The 16,657-nt window shown below is 46.2% G+C and overlaps 1 protein-coding gene across 2 annotated transcripts; it reads right to left on the reverse strand.

Moving 5' to 3' along the window:
- Positions 1–17: 17 nt before the first annotated feature.
- On the reverse strand, positions 18–14,688 carry PAX9 (paired box 9). 2 transcript variants are annotated; one of them, XM_040969206.1, is made up of 4 exons: positions 14,489–14,681; positions 13,071–13,697; positions 10,372–10,511; positions 18–1,617 (listed from the first exon to the last, which is right to left on the reverse strand). In XM_040969206.1, the coding sequence occupies exons 1-4, from the start codon at positions 14,490–14,492 to the stop codon at positions 1,363–1,365; spliced, it is 1,026 nt and encodes a 341-aa protein (XP_040825140.1). In that variant the 5' UTR covers positions 14,493–14,681; the 3' UTR covers positions 18–1,362. The 2 variants fall into 2 exon arrangements, with proteins under 2 accessions (XP_040825140.1, XP_040825139.1); XM_040969205.1 differs by having other exon boundaries at positions 1,363–1,617; positions 10,372–10,514; positions 14,489–14,688.
- Between the last annotated feature and the right edge of the window lie 1,969 nt (positions 14,689–16,657).

Below are 16,657 nucleotides of genomic sequence, written 5' to 3' on the forward strand. Positions count from 1 at the left end.
GTCTGGAAAGATTCGTCAGTAAAAGTGTGTTCTGTTAAGTCCAGAAATGAATAAAGGGAATTTGTTAAAATTAAATAGCAGGTGTATTTCCATTACCATCACCAGTTTGCCTACATATGAAATATGCTTCTGTACAATAATGTAAACTTCACAGCAAGCCATCATTACATTCACTGGAGCAAAATTTTCCATTTTCTTTACATTACAACACCATGTGGGGTTGAGATCGTTGAGCACACAGGTAAGCCAACAACAGTACAATTTCGTTTCACAGTGGTTTTCTTAACAAAAAAAGTTCATTTTAAGTGTCTTTGCAAAGCATTTCACATTAAACCTAAGTTTCTAAGTAACTTCCTTTAGCGCCTTCTTTCTCAGATATTTTCTACCTTCTTGCCTTTATATGCTTGGCATGTGTGTTGTTTGATTAGGATGTAAAGTGAGAGACTGGCTTGTTTTATTTAGGTGTTTGTTTTTGAGTCCTCTGCTGTAGAAAGTGTCCTTCATGAAATGTTGAAGCCTTCACTGTACACACAACATACGGGGGCAAGTCCAGGTGCAGGAGCCCAAGCAGCCCACCACCACTCGGAGACATTGCCAGAAAAGTCAACAGAACAAAAAAAAGAAAAGGAAAAATAGACAAGGGGATGAGGCTTGGAGAGGGGAGTTATCCTATGGAATGAAGACACAAATGCACCATCCAGAGTCCATATTTACAATCTAATAGGAAATATAAACATCATTGTATTTGGAACTGCAATAAAACACCAAGACGAGCTAAATTCGGTACTGCTTGAATTCTACACATACTTTTCAATACAATAGGTCATCTTTCAACAATAGGATCACTCAAACACGTCAATCATTGCATGGTTTCCTAATGAGGCATTAAGGCTTACTTGGACACCTTATTTGATTAGAGGATACAGCATTTTTCTATATGTGTTTTCCTTTATTGATTTTGCAAAATCTCAATAATTGCACGTTTCAAAAGTTCAGATCGATTTAGAATAAATATACATGTGTGGTTTTACCAAAGACTAGAAAGTTCCTTAAGCCCTTTGAGGGGTGTAGGTTTCTCCACTACATTAAAAACAGTGTGTGGGCAACACAAATGTCTCCTTGAATCCTTAACGTTGCTTTTGTTTTTAAATCCTAAAGTCATGTCAGGTTTTCTGCAAGAGAGAAGTTATGGCAAGAAATATTTAAGTGTCATCAGCACAAAAGATGTCATTCCACAGAGCCAGCTCTCCCGGCGGGGGCAGGCGAGGTGGAGGGCAGGAGACACCTGGGAAGAGGGGAGGTTGGAGGCGTGCTCGGAGGGGAACCCGGAGCCGGTGAAGCTGCTGGAGCCCGAAGCGCCCATCAGAGTGCGGAGGCAGTGACTGAATGACTCCCTTCTCTGGCCGCCTGCATTCCCTTGAACGCCAGGGACGCGGGAATATCACAGTTGTGGGGGGACAGTGGGGTGCCGCCGGCATGTTGCCATCCGTGTCCAGCAACATAACCGGAAGGAGCAGCGCTGTAGGTCATGTAAGGTGACACTTGGGCCGGGGTAGGGTAAGGAGCCATGCTGGACGCTGACACAAAACTGCTCACAGCTGGGAGACCATTTGGTGCCTGGGAGAAGCAGGAAGAGAGAAGTGAAAAGCAATCACATTACAACGGGTCAACAATCCACAGATTTCTCTAAAAGAAGCCAAAGTACTGTTCTGAGTAAACGAACAATATGTTTGCTCTGCTTTCTGATTTTTTTTTTTTACTTCCAACCTTAATTATATTCTGAAGGCTTTTAGAGTCTTGCTACTCAATAATAACAATAATAATGCCAAAAAACAGGATATTATATTTTTTACAAAAATTGTGTGAAAGTTACAACTGGAAAATTTGCTCTTGCCCTCTGGAAAACTGGATGGAGGAGATGCAGGATGAGGAAGGAATGAATGGCAACTAAATGCGCTTAGACTGTCCAGCTTATCCATGATTCCCTTGTCAACCTTTCCAGCACTTGCTGGGTTTTGTTTGGCGCTTTTATGGAGGCATGTGTGACGGGCCTTTTGGGTGTAGCTTTCATTTCCAGTAAGGACGGGCACAGAGCGTAAGCTGTCACGTTAGAAACGCTAAATGAGCATGACCTTTGTTAAATAAAACATGGACCAAATCTTAAGGCATCATGTTGAAAATGCCGGCTGGACAAAGGACATGCGAAATGAGGCACTTGATCTCCTAAGAATTGGATTTTAGGGAGACTGGAGATATTTTTTTTTCCAGAGCCATTTTATCAGAAAAGAAATTGTGTATCCAAATAAAAAAGAATTGCACATGCACTATTTTGAAATCAGAAGTTCAACTTGCACAGTTTCAGGGGTCCTATTGTGTGAGTTTCTAAAAGTCACATGGGTTCATCTCTTCCAATGAATTAGATGTAAAATTTTTGCAAACAAAATGCAGCTGCTGTGGCAAGCGAGTCTGCCTAGAAACCATTGCTCTCTTGGCATCCAGTAAATTATTGTTGGTATCGTCACTATTAACAACACGAAAACACCGTCATTTCTAATCCAGATTCTGGCATAAACATTCAGCATCCTTTTCAGTTGCTTTAATGTTTTTCTCTCAGTTCCTACCCGATTTAAAAACAGAGAGTAAATCCTGTTTCTGAGACAGACATGAACAAACTAACGTATCAACATACTTCCTAGGGAAAATATAATATAAACACTAGTACAAGAAAAACTGATTTCATTTTTAAATAATTCAGACAAATGTTAGATGATTTTTTTCCAATACCCGTGCAACATAGAAATTGCTTTTTTTATTTAATTTATTGAGCTATTATTATTTTCATTTCCACATCTATGAGAATGCAATGATGCAATCTCAGATAAAATTTTCTCAACAAACAGTGGACATACATGGGTGTCAGTTAACATGGCTCATGGGTTTCTGACAAAATAAGAAAAAAATAGAGGGTTGGATTTTGACTCTTGGTTTATAAGAATACACCTTGTGTTCTATTTGTCAATGTCTATTGTTTGAAAAATGAGGAAGGAGAAAGGAAAATAAAGTTTCTTGAGTATCCCCTTTGTCCCAAACACCAAGAAGTTACCCAGCATATCTACTGAGTAATGAGGAGTAATGAATTGTACCTTGTTAGAAGCAGTTGAGTTTATTGTGTAATTACAAGGTAATGTATCATGAAATAATACAATGTTCAATTCAAATTAAAATTTATTTCAAGAGTCCAAAGAATGATGCTGTGTTTTTTTTATCAAAAAAGTTATTAAACATCACTGTTGGATATAAGTGGGATCTTAATCTCTTTTTTATACAGGAAGGTATAAATGAGGGATTTATTCATTTACCTTGGGCCAACTGGCAAAGTCAATGCCATGTGTTAAAGAAATTAGAATCTTTGCTTTTCTAGAATCTGATTCTCACTGTTTAAGCCTCACTTGTTTCTTTACTTCTAAAAAAGAAATTCTTTTTCCTTCTTTTTGAAAGTGGCAAATTTTGTCTTAAAGGAGACATGTGTTTAAGTATCTCAAAATAAGTATCTCCCAGCTATTAAATAGTGGGAAAACCTAACTTGCTTAGAGATTATAATTCTGATCATTTTTATTTAGAATTTTCCCAATAACCTATAGGGAAAGTAGTTTGGAAGCAAATCATCCTACTACAGTTATGTAGTGGCATTGTATCTATACTTTTGCATCCTGTGTTGGATGATATTGTTACACTATTCGCTAACTTGCACCTGACATAGTAGAACACAGACTAAAATTGTTTTTAAAAAACCTTTGCGTCATATTTTAAAAGCACATAAGGTTAAAAATTGTCCCATTACAGATGACAGAAACAAGGATCCAATTAACAGAAAACATCTGTTGGTGAACTCTACTTTTCATCACAGCTACTCTTTTTTTTTTCTTTGTATTTCTATCAATCACCCAAATTACTATTCTCTTTGAGACTCTTGCTTTAGCGTCTTCTATTTCTTCCCTATATATCTTTGCCCTTCAAACTAGTACTGTATCAGATGTGTCCTTTGCTTAGGGCTTTTCAGCTGTTCTAGAACCTCTATATCCCCCTTACACAGACACACCTCTTTCTGCTCTGGTGCATTTCCCTTGGAATGCCATACTCTGAAGCCAGGCTGGGCTGGACTGTAGTCTTAGTGCTCCTGGGATGAAGGGGGAAGCAGAGCAGGTGCCTTACTTATTCCATGACCATATTCATTTATCAAGTGAAAAAAAATAACGTAGTTTTTTCCATGTTTGTCCAGTTTCTCAGGCTTACGGCACCAACTTTATGTTCTTATTCTTGGTAGCATTAAGTAGTTCAATGTCCTCTAAAATCCACAATATTTATTTAGTGTCATTTTAGTGATGCAATACCCTCCGCACTGCAGAAAGGGTAGGAGGAGAAGGCATGGAGAGAGTTGACTTCATCTTGTAGAATAAGCAATGGAAGGTTAAAGTGCTTGTTGAAAAAAAAATCAAAATCTTAAACAGTATAAAAATAGCTCTTAGTTTCCCCTCAAGTTAAATTGTGACCTAGATTTAGGAGTCGAGGGGTTTTGTTTCAATTTACTTTTTGGTTTTAAAGTTCGGATTCAGAAATTGAAAAGGAAGGAGTAAGCAAGAAAGAACAAACGTGCTCTAAAATGTACTTGCCTCCTGCCACCTTCACTGTTCATTCATTCTAATGACTCAATAAACACACCAATTTTCTCGCTATTAATTTTGAAACATGACATTAGTAAAAGATATAAATCTCGGTAAAGTAATTGTTATTTATGAAGCAATCACCAAAAGAGCAAAATTTTCCACCGCAAAGGAAAAACAACTACAGGTAGCATTGATGTTTGTTTATTCTTTCCAGTAAAAGAGTACATGAGTTAAACTTCCCAAATCTGTTTAATGTTTTCAGTTGAAGGGCATGTAATTAATCTGAAAAGCTAGTTAGGCTGAGTAGAGACTACCAAATGTACACCATAAATATAGTGGGAGCAAACATGCTAAATTACTCTATTTAATTGGATTGTAAATATGATTTATATATCAACCAACATATGGAATCCCCAGGGAAGAGTAAACAAATTTTCCAAATGAAACCCCAGCAATGGGCATGTAATGGAAATCTCATTTTTGAAAATGACTTTACCTAAAGATTCCATAAATAAGACTTCAATCCCTCAACCCCTTTTTCATGTGGATCTTCCATGAAGGCCAGGAGAATTCCTGCCTTGGAAGAGGCATGCAAAGGCCTTCTCTAATGAACTACCTCCTGCCTAATTTTGAGAATAAGATTTACAGACCTTATTGCATATCCTGCGAAAAACAAGTTATTCTCTTTGCTGGATATTTTAGGAAAAGGCATACTGCCTCACTCAGGCATTAGAGGAAGAGTCTACAAAAATATTTGTGATGCAGTGTAACTCTCTTAGGCGTACCCCAAGAGGAATGACAGTATGAGGTTTATTTCATTTGTTCTAAAATGTTAAAAATGTAGATCTGCCAGTTTTTAAAAAAAAAGTTTAACGAATATGTTGAAAAGCTGATTTGGCAAAGGGCTAGACTGCAAACCATTTGAGGACAGGGATTTCCCTTAATCATTTTGTATCCCCATAAAAACAGAACTCATCTTAGATGTTTCATAGCTGTTTGCATACTTAAGCTAGTTCAGGTTTGTGACAGCAAAAGATGTGATACTGTTGCTTTAAAAGCAAAACATAATGCTAGGCATCACGGAATAAGCATTACACAATAAGTAATCAAAACAAATAAAGCTCTTGAGAAAAAAATTAGAATTCTAACCTAGTCATTTCATTATTTGAGTCATTGTTGGTTCATTTTTATTCCTTCCCCCTAGCATCAGAACATCAGAATTCAAACACTTGTAATTTCTTTCTTTCTCTCTCTCTCTCTCTCTCTCACACACACACACACACACAAATTTATATGACAACTATCTAACAATGAAAAGTGACAAACTATTTTTCAAATTCAGAATTGTCTACTCAACAATTTTGCTATTGAAGAGAATGTGAATCACAATGCCAGGTTCTCTCCCCATAGCCTGTCATCCACTCATCAGCAATACCTGTTTCCCTCCTTAAATAAAACGAGTTTACCTTGGCTTTATCCTAAAGTAGATTTGACCACAAAGAGAAATCTGCTTCCCCTAGAAATTTAATCTTGACATCACAAGTAAAAAAAAAAAATTCAAATCTGAGAAGTAAGCAGAATTTTCTTTTTCATTTTTATCATTTTTCTCACTACCCATTCTTCCAATTCATTATGCAATGACCTAGTCCAGCAAATCTGATCAAAGGAAATGGTCACTGTAAATATGGTCCAACAACCATCCAAAACAATCTCAATTACGCTTAGTTTTAGATTGTATAAATAAATGTCTCCAGTAATTGGAGGCTGCTATAGTGTTTTATTTTCTTGTCCAGATCTTACACTTCTAACATATACTAAAATTGATGCAACCTTCAGTTTTTTGCTTTTTCAGTTTTATTTTCTTTTAAATTGACATAATCATTGTGTATATGAATAGGGTTAAATGTGATGTTTCAATACATGTATTCAATGTATGATGATAAAATCAAGATGTTTAATATATCCAACGCCTTGAACATTCGTTCATTTGTGATAAGAACATTCCCAGGTTGCTGCCTTCTAATTACTTTTAATCTAAAAGTTTTGTTACATGTTTCTGCTACTTTATAGAAACATGTTTTATTGATATGTGATCCAACTTTTTTAAAGATACTAGTTCAAAGTTAACAAGGCCAAAGAATGTTTTTCATAATAACGTGAATGTCAGACTCTATTGATACTTAACTAAGAAGTTATTCTCTATAAAATGATAAGTTAACAAGAATTAACTTATCTGCAACAAAGAGAAATTCAGCACAACCTCATTCTGAGCACCCCATGTGCACAAAGATCACAGGTTTTTAAAATTATGTGCTGGGAAATTAGCTCCAGGATTCTGCAATATTAACTTTATTTCTAATGCAGATGAATGCTGTGTGAGAATTCCAGGTTTAAATTATACCTTTAAATCCAACTACTTTCACAATTGTTGTTCTGACTTTTTAAAGTTCAAATATTTATAGACTAATCTCCGTTTCTTAGCTAATATTATACAAAACTGTTATCAGAGTCACCACATCCAACTGCAAAAGAAAGATGCAAAAAGCTTACAATCAGCATTAGGATTAGTTTAATTAGAACACGAGATTCATAATGCGTGTTTTCCAAGAAAGTAGGGCCTGTTTGTAGAAAATTCTGCTAAAACCATAAGATTGTTTACAAACTACTTGGAAAAAAATAAGTCTTTAATTCTCTAAATACTATAATAAAGGACAGATACATTCCATTTCTTCATAGAATGTTCTTTTGCCATTCTATTGTATTCAACATCAGTACTGCACTCTCCACAGAATAAAACCAGCTTTAGGAGCCAGAAAACATTGGTGTCAGTCAGAATTAGTTGGTATTAAAGATTTCTAGTCCGATATTACACAAGGGCTTTTTAAAAAATTTAAATATTCTGTTCCAGAGATAGACAACAAGGACTTATTTATGGTACTATAAAATATCAATTAAAGTGTTATATTAATTTGTAAGACATTTGAATATTCTAAACTAAATTTTCACAAATAGCTGTTTTATGCACATTGCTGAAATGTGCACACAGCTGTAATTACCAGGAACAGGACATCTTTCTTTACAGTTGAAGCTGCAAATAGAAACTCTACATTATGCTAAACAATAGGATCTATAATTGGTTGCCAGTTCAACCCTCTGGTAATTTTACAGGTGTCTTCTGGCAAAATACACATGAAGCCCTATGATTCTGAAATCTGAATTTTCTCCTGAAATGAAACAGGTATTGTATACTATTGCTCTACTTAGTAACAACTGCAAATACCCTGAAAGTATTGTAGAGGAAGTAATTTTATTAAGCTTCTTTCCCCCACTCCCCCACCCCCGCCTCCTTTTTTTTTTTTTTTTTTTTTTTGGTGAAAGGCTTTAAAGTTTTGTTCATTATACAGAGAGGGAGAGCTGTTGCCTGGGTTCACAACTGAGTTGGAATATGCTGGTTACATTGTGGAAAATGACTCTGAGCAAGAAAGTTTCTCTTTGAATATGAGCGAGGGGAATGCACACATATGCTAGACTGCACAACACACTTGATCTTGGCATGTTTTGAGCAAGTGTTAGGATAGACTTAATTTTACCCTCAGTGACATCAATGTCCAAGGTTCAAAATGGCTCCAAAAATGATACAGCCTGCATGTGCCTTACTTGGCAAACCTTCAGCAAAAAGACTATTCTAACGATCTTGACAGAGCAGCCACTAATTTATGTTGGCTTTCCAAACTTTTCATGTTTTGATATTTCTATCATTTGAATTTTCTAATTACATCATGAGATAGAAGATTAGCATATTGCAATTAAAAACGTTCTATGAGTAAGTTAAGCATACCTGTATCTTTTTATTCTGCATTCTCTTCACTATCTAGAGCAGTATTTTTTTGGCCCCTTTTAAATTACTTGTTTCTATAAATCAGGTAAATTAGTGTTTTGCACTTCATTGTGTAAAATGTAATCAAATTTTAACATTTAGAATACACGGCTTATTACTTGAAACTATTTAAAATTTTTCCAAAAGAAAAAAAAATGAGTAACTTGTCAGTTTGGCTTTGAAGTGTATTATACAAACTCATCATCGCCAAACAAGCTTAAATGCTGGTTCTATAACTTAAGGGAGAGAAAACTACGAAGGTTTTTGTTTGTTTGTTTGTTTTGCATTATGAGTTTGCTTTACATTTAAGTGGAGTTCATTAGCTACATGTGGGAATTAGAGGCTACTTTTCAACTCTGTACTTCACAATGTTATTCCAAGAAACGATGACCTAATCAAAAGCGCTGGGCACCTATTAAACGTTTGCTACTAGGCTACACTGCATGCTGTGCACCGCCTCTATCTGTGGGTGACAACATGCCTTCACACTTTTTTTTCCCCTATGAGACGTCTGATAAACAGTGATAGCTTTTTAAAAGTCAATCTCTAAACACCATTTATAACCACCAATGATCAGAGAGGGTTTCGAAAAGCTGATGGGAAAATGAACTTAAATGTACGAATTGTCCATCCTCCGCGCACATTCCGAAGCCCTCTTTGGGGGGTGAATGAGGGATTCCTGAGTGCCATAAGGTGGCACCCACTCGGTGAGTCCTGGGGACATCTCTACAACGTGGCATTTTAATCGTGAAGAAATAACCACCTTGCTTCCGAAGCTGGGGCACCTCTGCCACGGTCCTCCACTGCCTGTTGCCCCCTTAGATCTTCTCAGCGCTCTGGACGGCAGAGAGGGTGGCTGCCTTGGCAGCCGAGTTCTGTGCTATTGGCTCCGGGGAAAGCTACTCCTCTGTGCTCCCACCAACCAAGGGCGAGCAGGGAAGTGGACTTGAAAATTGTCACACAAAATCAACCACCCGGAGTTTTCTTCCCTGGGGGAGAGTAAGAATAGCACGTTCTGACCTAATTTTACAAGTTGATGTGGACATATGAGAAAACCCCGCGGAGTGTTAATACAACCCAAACAGCGCTCTGAGGCTGTGGCATTGGAGCTGGAGGTTCAGGCCAGGTTTGCTCCGGGAAACCTCCCGCTGGCCCGAAGGTCCGGTTTCTGAGAGTTTTGAACTCTTGACTCCGGCGTGGTGATGAATTTAGACTCCGACCCTCTTGGGCGTCTGTTGGAGTGGTCGCTTAGCTTTTTTGTCAGATAAAACACAGAACGGGTGTTTTGAATTTTCTTTTTGGAGAACCGGGGGAGGGACGGAAGGGTAGAAAAATTAAACGGTCCGCAGCCAGTCCGTGTAATTTGAGGTTTTCTCACCAACCTCCCTTGGGAGATGACGGAGTGACCTTCAATCAGGAAACGGTCACTTTACTATCGAGTTATCGGGTTGTCCCTCTTCCTGCTAGCGCGGGGTAAGCCACGCGCACGGGTTTCGGGGCTGCAGCCGGGGTCCGCCCCGTCGGGCCGCAGGCCGCAGGCGGCAGTGTGCGACCCCAGGTTAAGGTTAACGCGTCAGCCCGGTGCTGCGCCCACGCGCTGGGGAAGCCTCGGGGTCTGCAGACTAGAGCAGCGATCCCCAGCCACGGAGGCCGGCGGGATCCAGGCCTCAATTCTGCGCTTGCTCTCAGGCCAGAGCCTCGAACTCGGGTTCCTGGCAGCAACAGGGGAGGCCAGCTCGGGCCTGCCTCAGGATGGGACCTGGGGGTCCTCCATGGCCCAAATCCCGCGGTCCCCTTTGGTCCCCCTGGCCCCGGTGCTCGCCTCCTCACCTGCCCGTACTTGGCCTCCTGTTCCAAGGCGCCCTTGTCCAGTCCGTTCACCGCGTGGGGAGCGGCCGCAGGGAAGTTGTTGCGGGCCAGGCTGCTCCACTCCTCCACCTTGGGGCTGTGGTAGGGGGAGCTGTCGCTCACTCCTGGGAAGCGGGAGAAGGTATCAGGTAGGTATCCAACCCGCTCCCAGAGACCCCCTCGACCTCGGCCAGGACCCGGCCCGGCCTCCCAGCGGGGATCCCCTCCGCCAGCCCGTGGCTGGCCAAGCCTCGCTCTCCTGAAAAAAGGCCTTTCCGCAACGCCTGGGAGAAGCTTCCTCCCACCCCCAACTTTCCCACTAACCTTCGATTTCCCAGCTCCCCTCTGCGCTACTCCGAAGACTGTTAGTGGAGAAAATCTGAGGTTTTGCCCCTCAGAGTTTCCCAAATCTGGATGCCTGCGCGCTTGCTTCTCCACCTCCCCAGGCTACGTCGGAAATGGACAAAGAGGCTGGATTGAAAGTAGGGAAAGAACCTAAAGGTGCCTCTACCCTAGGAGCCTCTGGTTGCGCTGCGACTATCTGGAATGTATGCCAAAAGACAAAACAAAGGACCTGCAAAATATTTTGCAAATAGCCCAAGGATGCCCACAATGCGCATGCAAAATCCGTACACATTAAATATGTGTGGTTATGCACCTCTGACTTCAAAACAATGACGCGATTACCACTCTGAATGCCGCAAGTACAGTCAGGAGTGGGGTTTATGAGGGAGGGATTTAAAGAAAAAAAAAAGAAAAAGTTTAAGAAAACGAAAGTAGAAATAAGTTAAGAAACGGAACAAAGCCATCAGTTATCCCCTCTATTCTTGAGAAGCAAATTATGCCTTATAAGGTGCTGGCTGCAGCGCACCCGAATAGTCCATATGGATCACTGGCATTCGAACGTATCCTCATCTTCGGGTACTATAGATGAAGTGAAGTGTGAGGAAGTCCCTTATAATCTGGTTTTAAGCACTTTAAGCACTTCCTTCCATCCACAGGGCATTTGCAGGGGGTGATCAGAAACCACACTGCCCAAAGCTGCCCAGAACCAACCAGTCACTACAGTGAAATTTTCACCATAATCCAACACTTTTCCAGCTGACTTTTGATTTGTCTGTAGAATCTCCAGACAGGAGACTTTTTTTTCCCACCGTACCTCCCACACTAAACAAACGAAACTCCGGGCTCCCAGTTTTGCACCAGGAAAGGCTGTTTGGGTCCAAAAGCGCTCATCTCCCCATTGCCTTCCCAGACAAAATGCAGCTGGTACACACAAGCCTGAAGTTGTGTTAAGAAACCGAGATCCCCCTGCGAGCCCCCATTTCTGCTGATCTCACACTTTCCCAGGCACAGGGGTTTCCTCTAAATGTCAGGGAGGTCAGTTTATCCTATAAATCAAGGGCCAACTCTCCCCCTTGAAAGCTGCTTCCAGTGGCTGGCGGCTGCCGCGCAAGGCAAAGCGGAGCACTTGGAAATCCACCATCCAAAAACCAGAAGACAGGGGCAAGGAGCTGAGGAATCAGGGCCCTGCTTTAATTGCTTAAAAAGATAATTGTGCCAATGTGGTGGCAACGAGAAAGGCAGGAAATAATTAAAGGAGTTATGCCCCCCCTTATTTAATTTCTCCTCTGTGCTTTTGGAAACATTAGGGCTGTGAGGCATTAGCAAGCTATCTCCCAATTAGTTCAATTCTGCATGGAGTGTATTCTGACTTTCTTTTCTCCCTACGAAGAAAGACGGTAGCACCTCCTTTTTCTTCTTCTTCTTCTTTTTCTTCTTTTTTTAATAACAGCGCAGTAAAAGAAAACAAACTCAGATCTTTCCCGGAAGGCCAACTGAACCGAAGGGTCAGATGCCGTTCTGATTGCAGAAAAGGCGAGCTGGCAAACGCTTAAAACGTGCAAAAGCTGGCAGTCCCTGGGACCGCAGACTGAAGCAAAAGGCAGGCTGGGGAGAACAGTAGAAAGGACGGCCAGGGAGTGGCCCGTGCCACTTTCCAAGATAGATACACACATGCTAGGTTGTTAAGGAGGAAGGGAGAGAGAGAGAGAGAGAGAAAGAGAGACTGTCAGACCGAGCTACATGTAAGTTACCAAGCAATAACTTTCGGGACCTCCGTTTCCGAGGAAAATGAAGTGAAGCATAAGAACGAAACCAATTAGGTGACATTTGAACTTCCTGCCTGAGCAAATGTGGTCTGATTGCCAGAATCTGAGAACACTGCAATTTCCACTGCTCACCGAACTTCTTCTCGCAGCCGCCTGGGATCCCCCAAACAAGCTGTCCAGCACGGCCAGCTCGGCAGCCCCACGCCGGCTCGGCCTCCCGGGCTGCGCCCCAAGCCCGGCGGCCGCGCGCTCTCAGTGAGCCAGCGCCGGCGGAGGAGGCAGCAGCGCGGCGCGAGAGGCGGGGGAGGGTGGAAAATGCGAACCATGTGTCAGGGCTGGGGGGATGTTACGGCTCTGGTAGTAGGAGATGAGGCAGCAGACTGTGTGTGGCAAGGAAACAGGGGCAGGAGTTTCAAGTTAATGAGATCAGGACACCCCACTGGGAAGCCTCCTCCTGCTTCCAGAGAAAAAGGCCTCAGGTGGCGGGTTAGAGAGGCACCGGGGACCCCTCGGCGGTGAGCGGGCAGGAGAGGGGCTCGCATCTCACGCGTCGGGCCTTCAAGCCCTTACCTTGGTCGGTGATGGAACGGATGCCCAGGATATCGGTGACGGAGTGCGAAGAGGGCCAGGTGCGAGGCATGGCCACCGAAGCTGGGAGAGCGGGCACCCCGGGTGGCGTGGGCACCTTGGCGGCCGCGGCCGTGATGGGGCTGGGGTACGAGTAGATGTGGTTGTAGGGCAGCGCGGGCTGCGGCGCGGGCTGGTGCTGCTTGTAGGAGTCATAATGGCCCTGCTGGGCCAGGTTGCCGATCTTGTTGCGCAGGATGCGGCTGATGGAGCTGACCGAGGGCACGTTGTACTTGTCGCACACGCCGTCCGCCAGCAGGCGGTCACGGATCTCCCAGGCGAAGATGCCGGGGTCCCTCTGCTTGTAGGTCCGGATGTGCTTCACCACGGTGGGGGTCGTGACCCGGGGCTTGCTACCCCCGATGGCTCCTGGCAAGATCGAGCCGGTCTCGTTGTAGCGCGCCAGGATCTTGCTGACGCAACCATGAGAGACCCGCAGCTGGCGGCTGATGTCACACGGTCGGATGCCCAGTTGGGCCAGTTCCACGATGCGAAGCCGGATGGCGTTGGGCAGCGGTCTCCCGTTCACGAACACTCCTCCCAGTTGGTTCACCTCCCCGAAGGCTGGCTCTGCGAAACGAACACACAGCGCGCGGGGACGCGCACCCGCCGCTTGGGACAGGCCGCCCGTGCCCGCTCGCTCCCCCGGTGCAAAACGAGGGCGCAGGGCGGCTGGCCCGCACGCGCCCTTCCCCGCAAGACGTGGGCCCGGGGCTGAGAGCAGCAGCACCGGACGCCACTGCCCCCACAATCACGGCCCGCACAGTCCCGGACGACCCCCAGGTCCAGGCGGACCCCCTCCCTACATCCCTGCTTCCTGCTGCGCGGGCAGCCGCTGCGGACCAGCCCAGAGGCGAGGCGCACGCCAGGCGGCTCCGAGTGCCCGAGAAGTCTCGGGAGGCGCGGGAGGCGAGCGAGAGGCCTGGACGCCCGAACGCGCTCGGACTGGCCGGCTCCGCACCAAAGCCCGCGGCCGCTCCCCGTCCTCCTCTGCCCAGCGCCCCGCCCGGAGACCCGCGCAGTGGTCCGGCGGGCGAGGGAGAGTTTTGGGAGTGGTAGTGGTTCTTGTCTGTTTGTTCTGCTTCGTTGGCTTGCGTGAGCGCAAGCGAAACACAACTTGGGTCGCCCCCCCGTGGGGGGGGGACTGCGGGACCCTGCGATGCCACACCCGGGCACGGGGCATCCACAGCCACCCGGTAGCAGGCGCGCAGACCCGCGCAGTCCCGGCAAGCGTGGTAGGAACCCAGCGAAACCCGTCAGCGGGAGCAGGGGGGGCGCCGCTGCGGGCGCCCTCCCGTCCTGGCCCGCCCGCTCCCTCCCTCCGCCGCTCTTGACAGCGGGGAGCCCCCGCAGCCACTCACCCATTGCTCCGAGCCGTACCCCAAGCCGGCCCTAGGCTGCGCTTCCAGAAAGAAACTTTTCTTCGCACGGCCTCGGTAGCCCGGCCTGGCTCTGTCCCGCGGCCGCCGGGGCCTCGGGTTCTCCCCGGGAGGAGGCGGCAAGAGTGCAAAAGGAAGGAGTAAAAGGAAGTCTGCGCCCCGATGAAAGAGGCTTGAGTTCTGCATTTCAATCTAAGCAGCGGCGTGGGCTGGGCTGAGCAGGGCCGGGCGGCTCCGTCTATCACTCACGGGGGACACGCCTCCCCCAAGAGGCGGGCCCGGCAGCACGCCGCGTGTTGATTGGTGCAGGCCGGTGAGCGACAGCGCGGCCCCGGGAAACTCCTTCCGCCGTCTCCTGCCACCGTCTCCGCACCTGGGTGACTGGGACACCAGGAAAAATGGGTGTCGGACGTCCCTCCCCGGGGCGGCACGCACAGACAGCAGCGTGATGCCGGCGCGCAAGTGCTGAGCCAGCAGCTCGTAGGCTTTCGGTCTGAGTGCGAGGGACTCGAGCAGGAAGGAGGGGGCACCCCGAGACCTCTTAGGGCGCCCGAGTGGAGCTGACTCTAGGCGGGAGGGACGCCGCCGAGGACTGGGGTGCCGGTAGTTTCCAGCCTCTGCGGGTCCCGCCGGCCTCCGGGGGGCTGTCGAGGAGCTGGGCTCCCATCACCTGCCCATTCCACCTGCCTTCACGACGCGCCCGGTGGCGAGCACGCAGGTGTGAGAGCTAGGCCTGTGGCGGAGGCCAGGGGCTTGCGGGGAGGCCGAGGACACCCCTTCGGCTGCGGGGCTTGAGCTGCTGTCCACCCCATGCCCAGCACCACCACCCCCCTCCCGGTGGACTTGTCCGAGGCCGCGGGGTCAAGCCCAGGCCTTTCAAGCTCAGGGTACGGGTTGATCGCACGGTGTGTACAGAAGTTGGGCACACCCGGTGGAGCGAGTGCACCGCAGCACTGTCATGCTCAAGGGCCCAGAGCCACGCTGGGTCCTGGTGCTGGGGCCGCGGCTGGGACGAGCACCCTGCCCTGAGCCCTGGGCACCCCACCTGGAACAAAACCGCCAAGAAGTTGTGTTTAAAATAAAAAGGAGACTTAGTCCCAGGCGGCAGGAGAGTGTCAAGGCTTCCACGCCGCCACAAGCAGGCCCCATGCTTTGTCTACTTTGGACTTTTCACTTTCACTCAGTCCCAAGTCTCAAAAGGTCATGACCAAAGTCATTTATTTTTGGAGCAAAGGTTGTGGAGAATGTGACTCAAAATAATCAGCAAGATGAACATTTTTCATGGATTTGGGGTGTGGTTGGTTACTTGGGGTCTAAGATACGTTCCATCCCTCTGATACTGGATAGACCCAGCGCCCCTGCTAAGCGCAGGAGCCAGGCTGAACTTTTCACGGTTCCCATCGATGCATGGGAGCTCCCGCGTCCAACAGCTGGAAGCTGACAGGGCCCGATGCCCGGCCAGCAAGGGACAGGCAACACCCAGGAAAGCCAACGATTTCTAAATACCCACCTCTCGTGTGGGAACGCACTAGAACTCCAGTGGAAAGACTTTGGAAAGAGAGGAATGAACTCAGAACTCTTGAATTCTTTATAACCGGGATCTTGTGAGAAGTTCCGCAACTGGAAACACACCTACCATTGGTGGTTGCCTGGTGGGTTTTCGTTTAAAATCTTGGTGAAGTTTGCATAGATGTCACCCTAGCCCATCCCCATATCTGTTGTGGGGCACTGCGTGGCGTTGTACAAGGAGGCCCTATAGCGCTCCCAGGGATTTAAAAGAGCGTCTCCTTCTCGTCGCTGGGATGTGACATTGCCCTCCACTTGCGCGAACCAATTAACTGGCTGTGAAAAAATGGTTAGGGCCTCTTTCCCACCTGTACACACGGCAGTCGTGTGCAGGCGCCCGTAGCCCTGACTCCTCATCCTACTGCTGCCTAGGTGCGCCCAGTGAACGTATCAGGCTTGCGGTGACAGGGCCCTCCCGCAACTTGCGGGCCCTAAGTATTTTGTGATCTAAAGACCCCCCCCCCAGCCATGAGGTTTAGGCTCTGGCGAGTTGAGCTTAACACCTGCACTCACTTTCATTTGCCGCAGGTCAACTTCTTCCTCCACTTCCCCCAGGTGTGCCAGCTCTCATGCTCTCGCATCTTT

This window comes from Ochotona curzoniae, unplaced genomic scaffold, assembly GCF_017591425.1.
Source record: "Ochotona curzoniae isolate NIBS_2020 unplaced genomic scaffold, NIBS_Ocur_1.0 scaffold_4701, whole genome shotgun sequence".
NCBI lineage: Eukaryota > Metazoa > Chordata > Mammalia > Lagomorpha > Ochotonidae > Ochotona > Ochotona curzoniae.

Coding starts and splice junctions, on each gene's coding strand:
- PAX9 (XM_040969205.1), bottom strand. Junction 10,515..13,070: donor CCGTTCCATCACCGACCAAG/GTAAGGGCTTGA, acceptor CCCGCTTCCCAG/GAGTGAGCGACAGCTCCCCC. Junction 1,618..10,371: donor AGGAGGCCAAGTACGGGCAG/GTGAGGAGGCGA, acceptor TGCTTCTCCCAG/GCACCAAATGGTCTCCCAGC.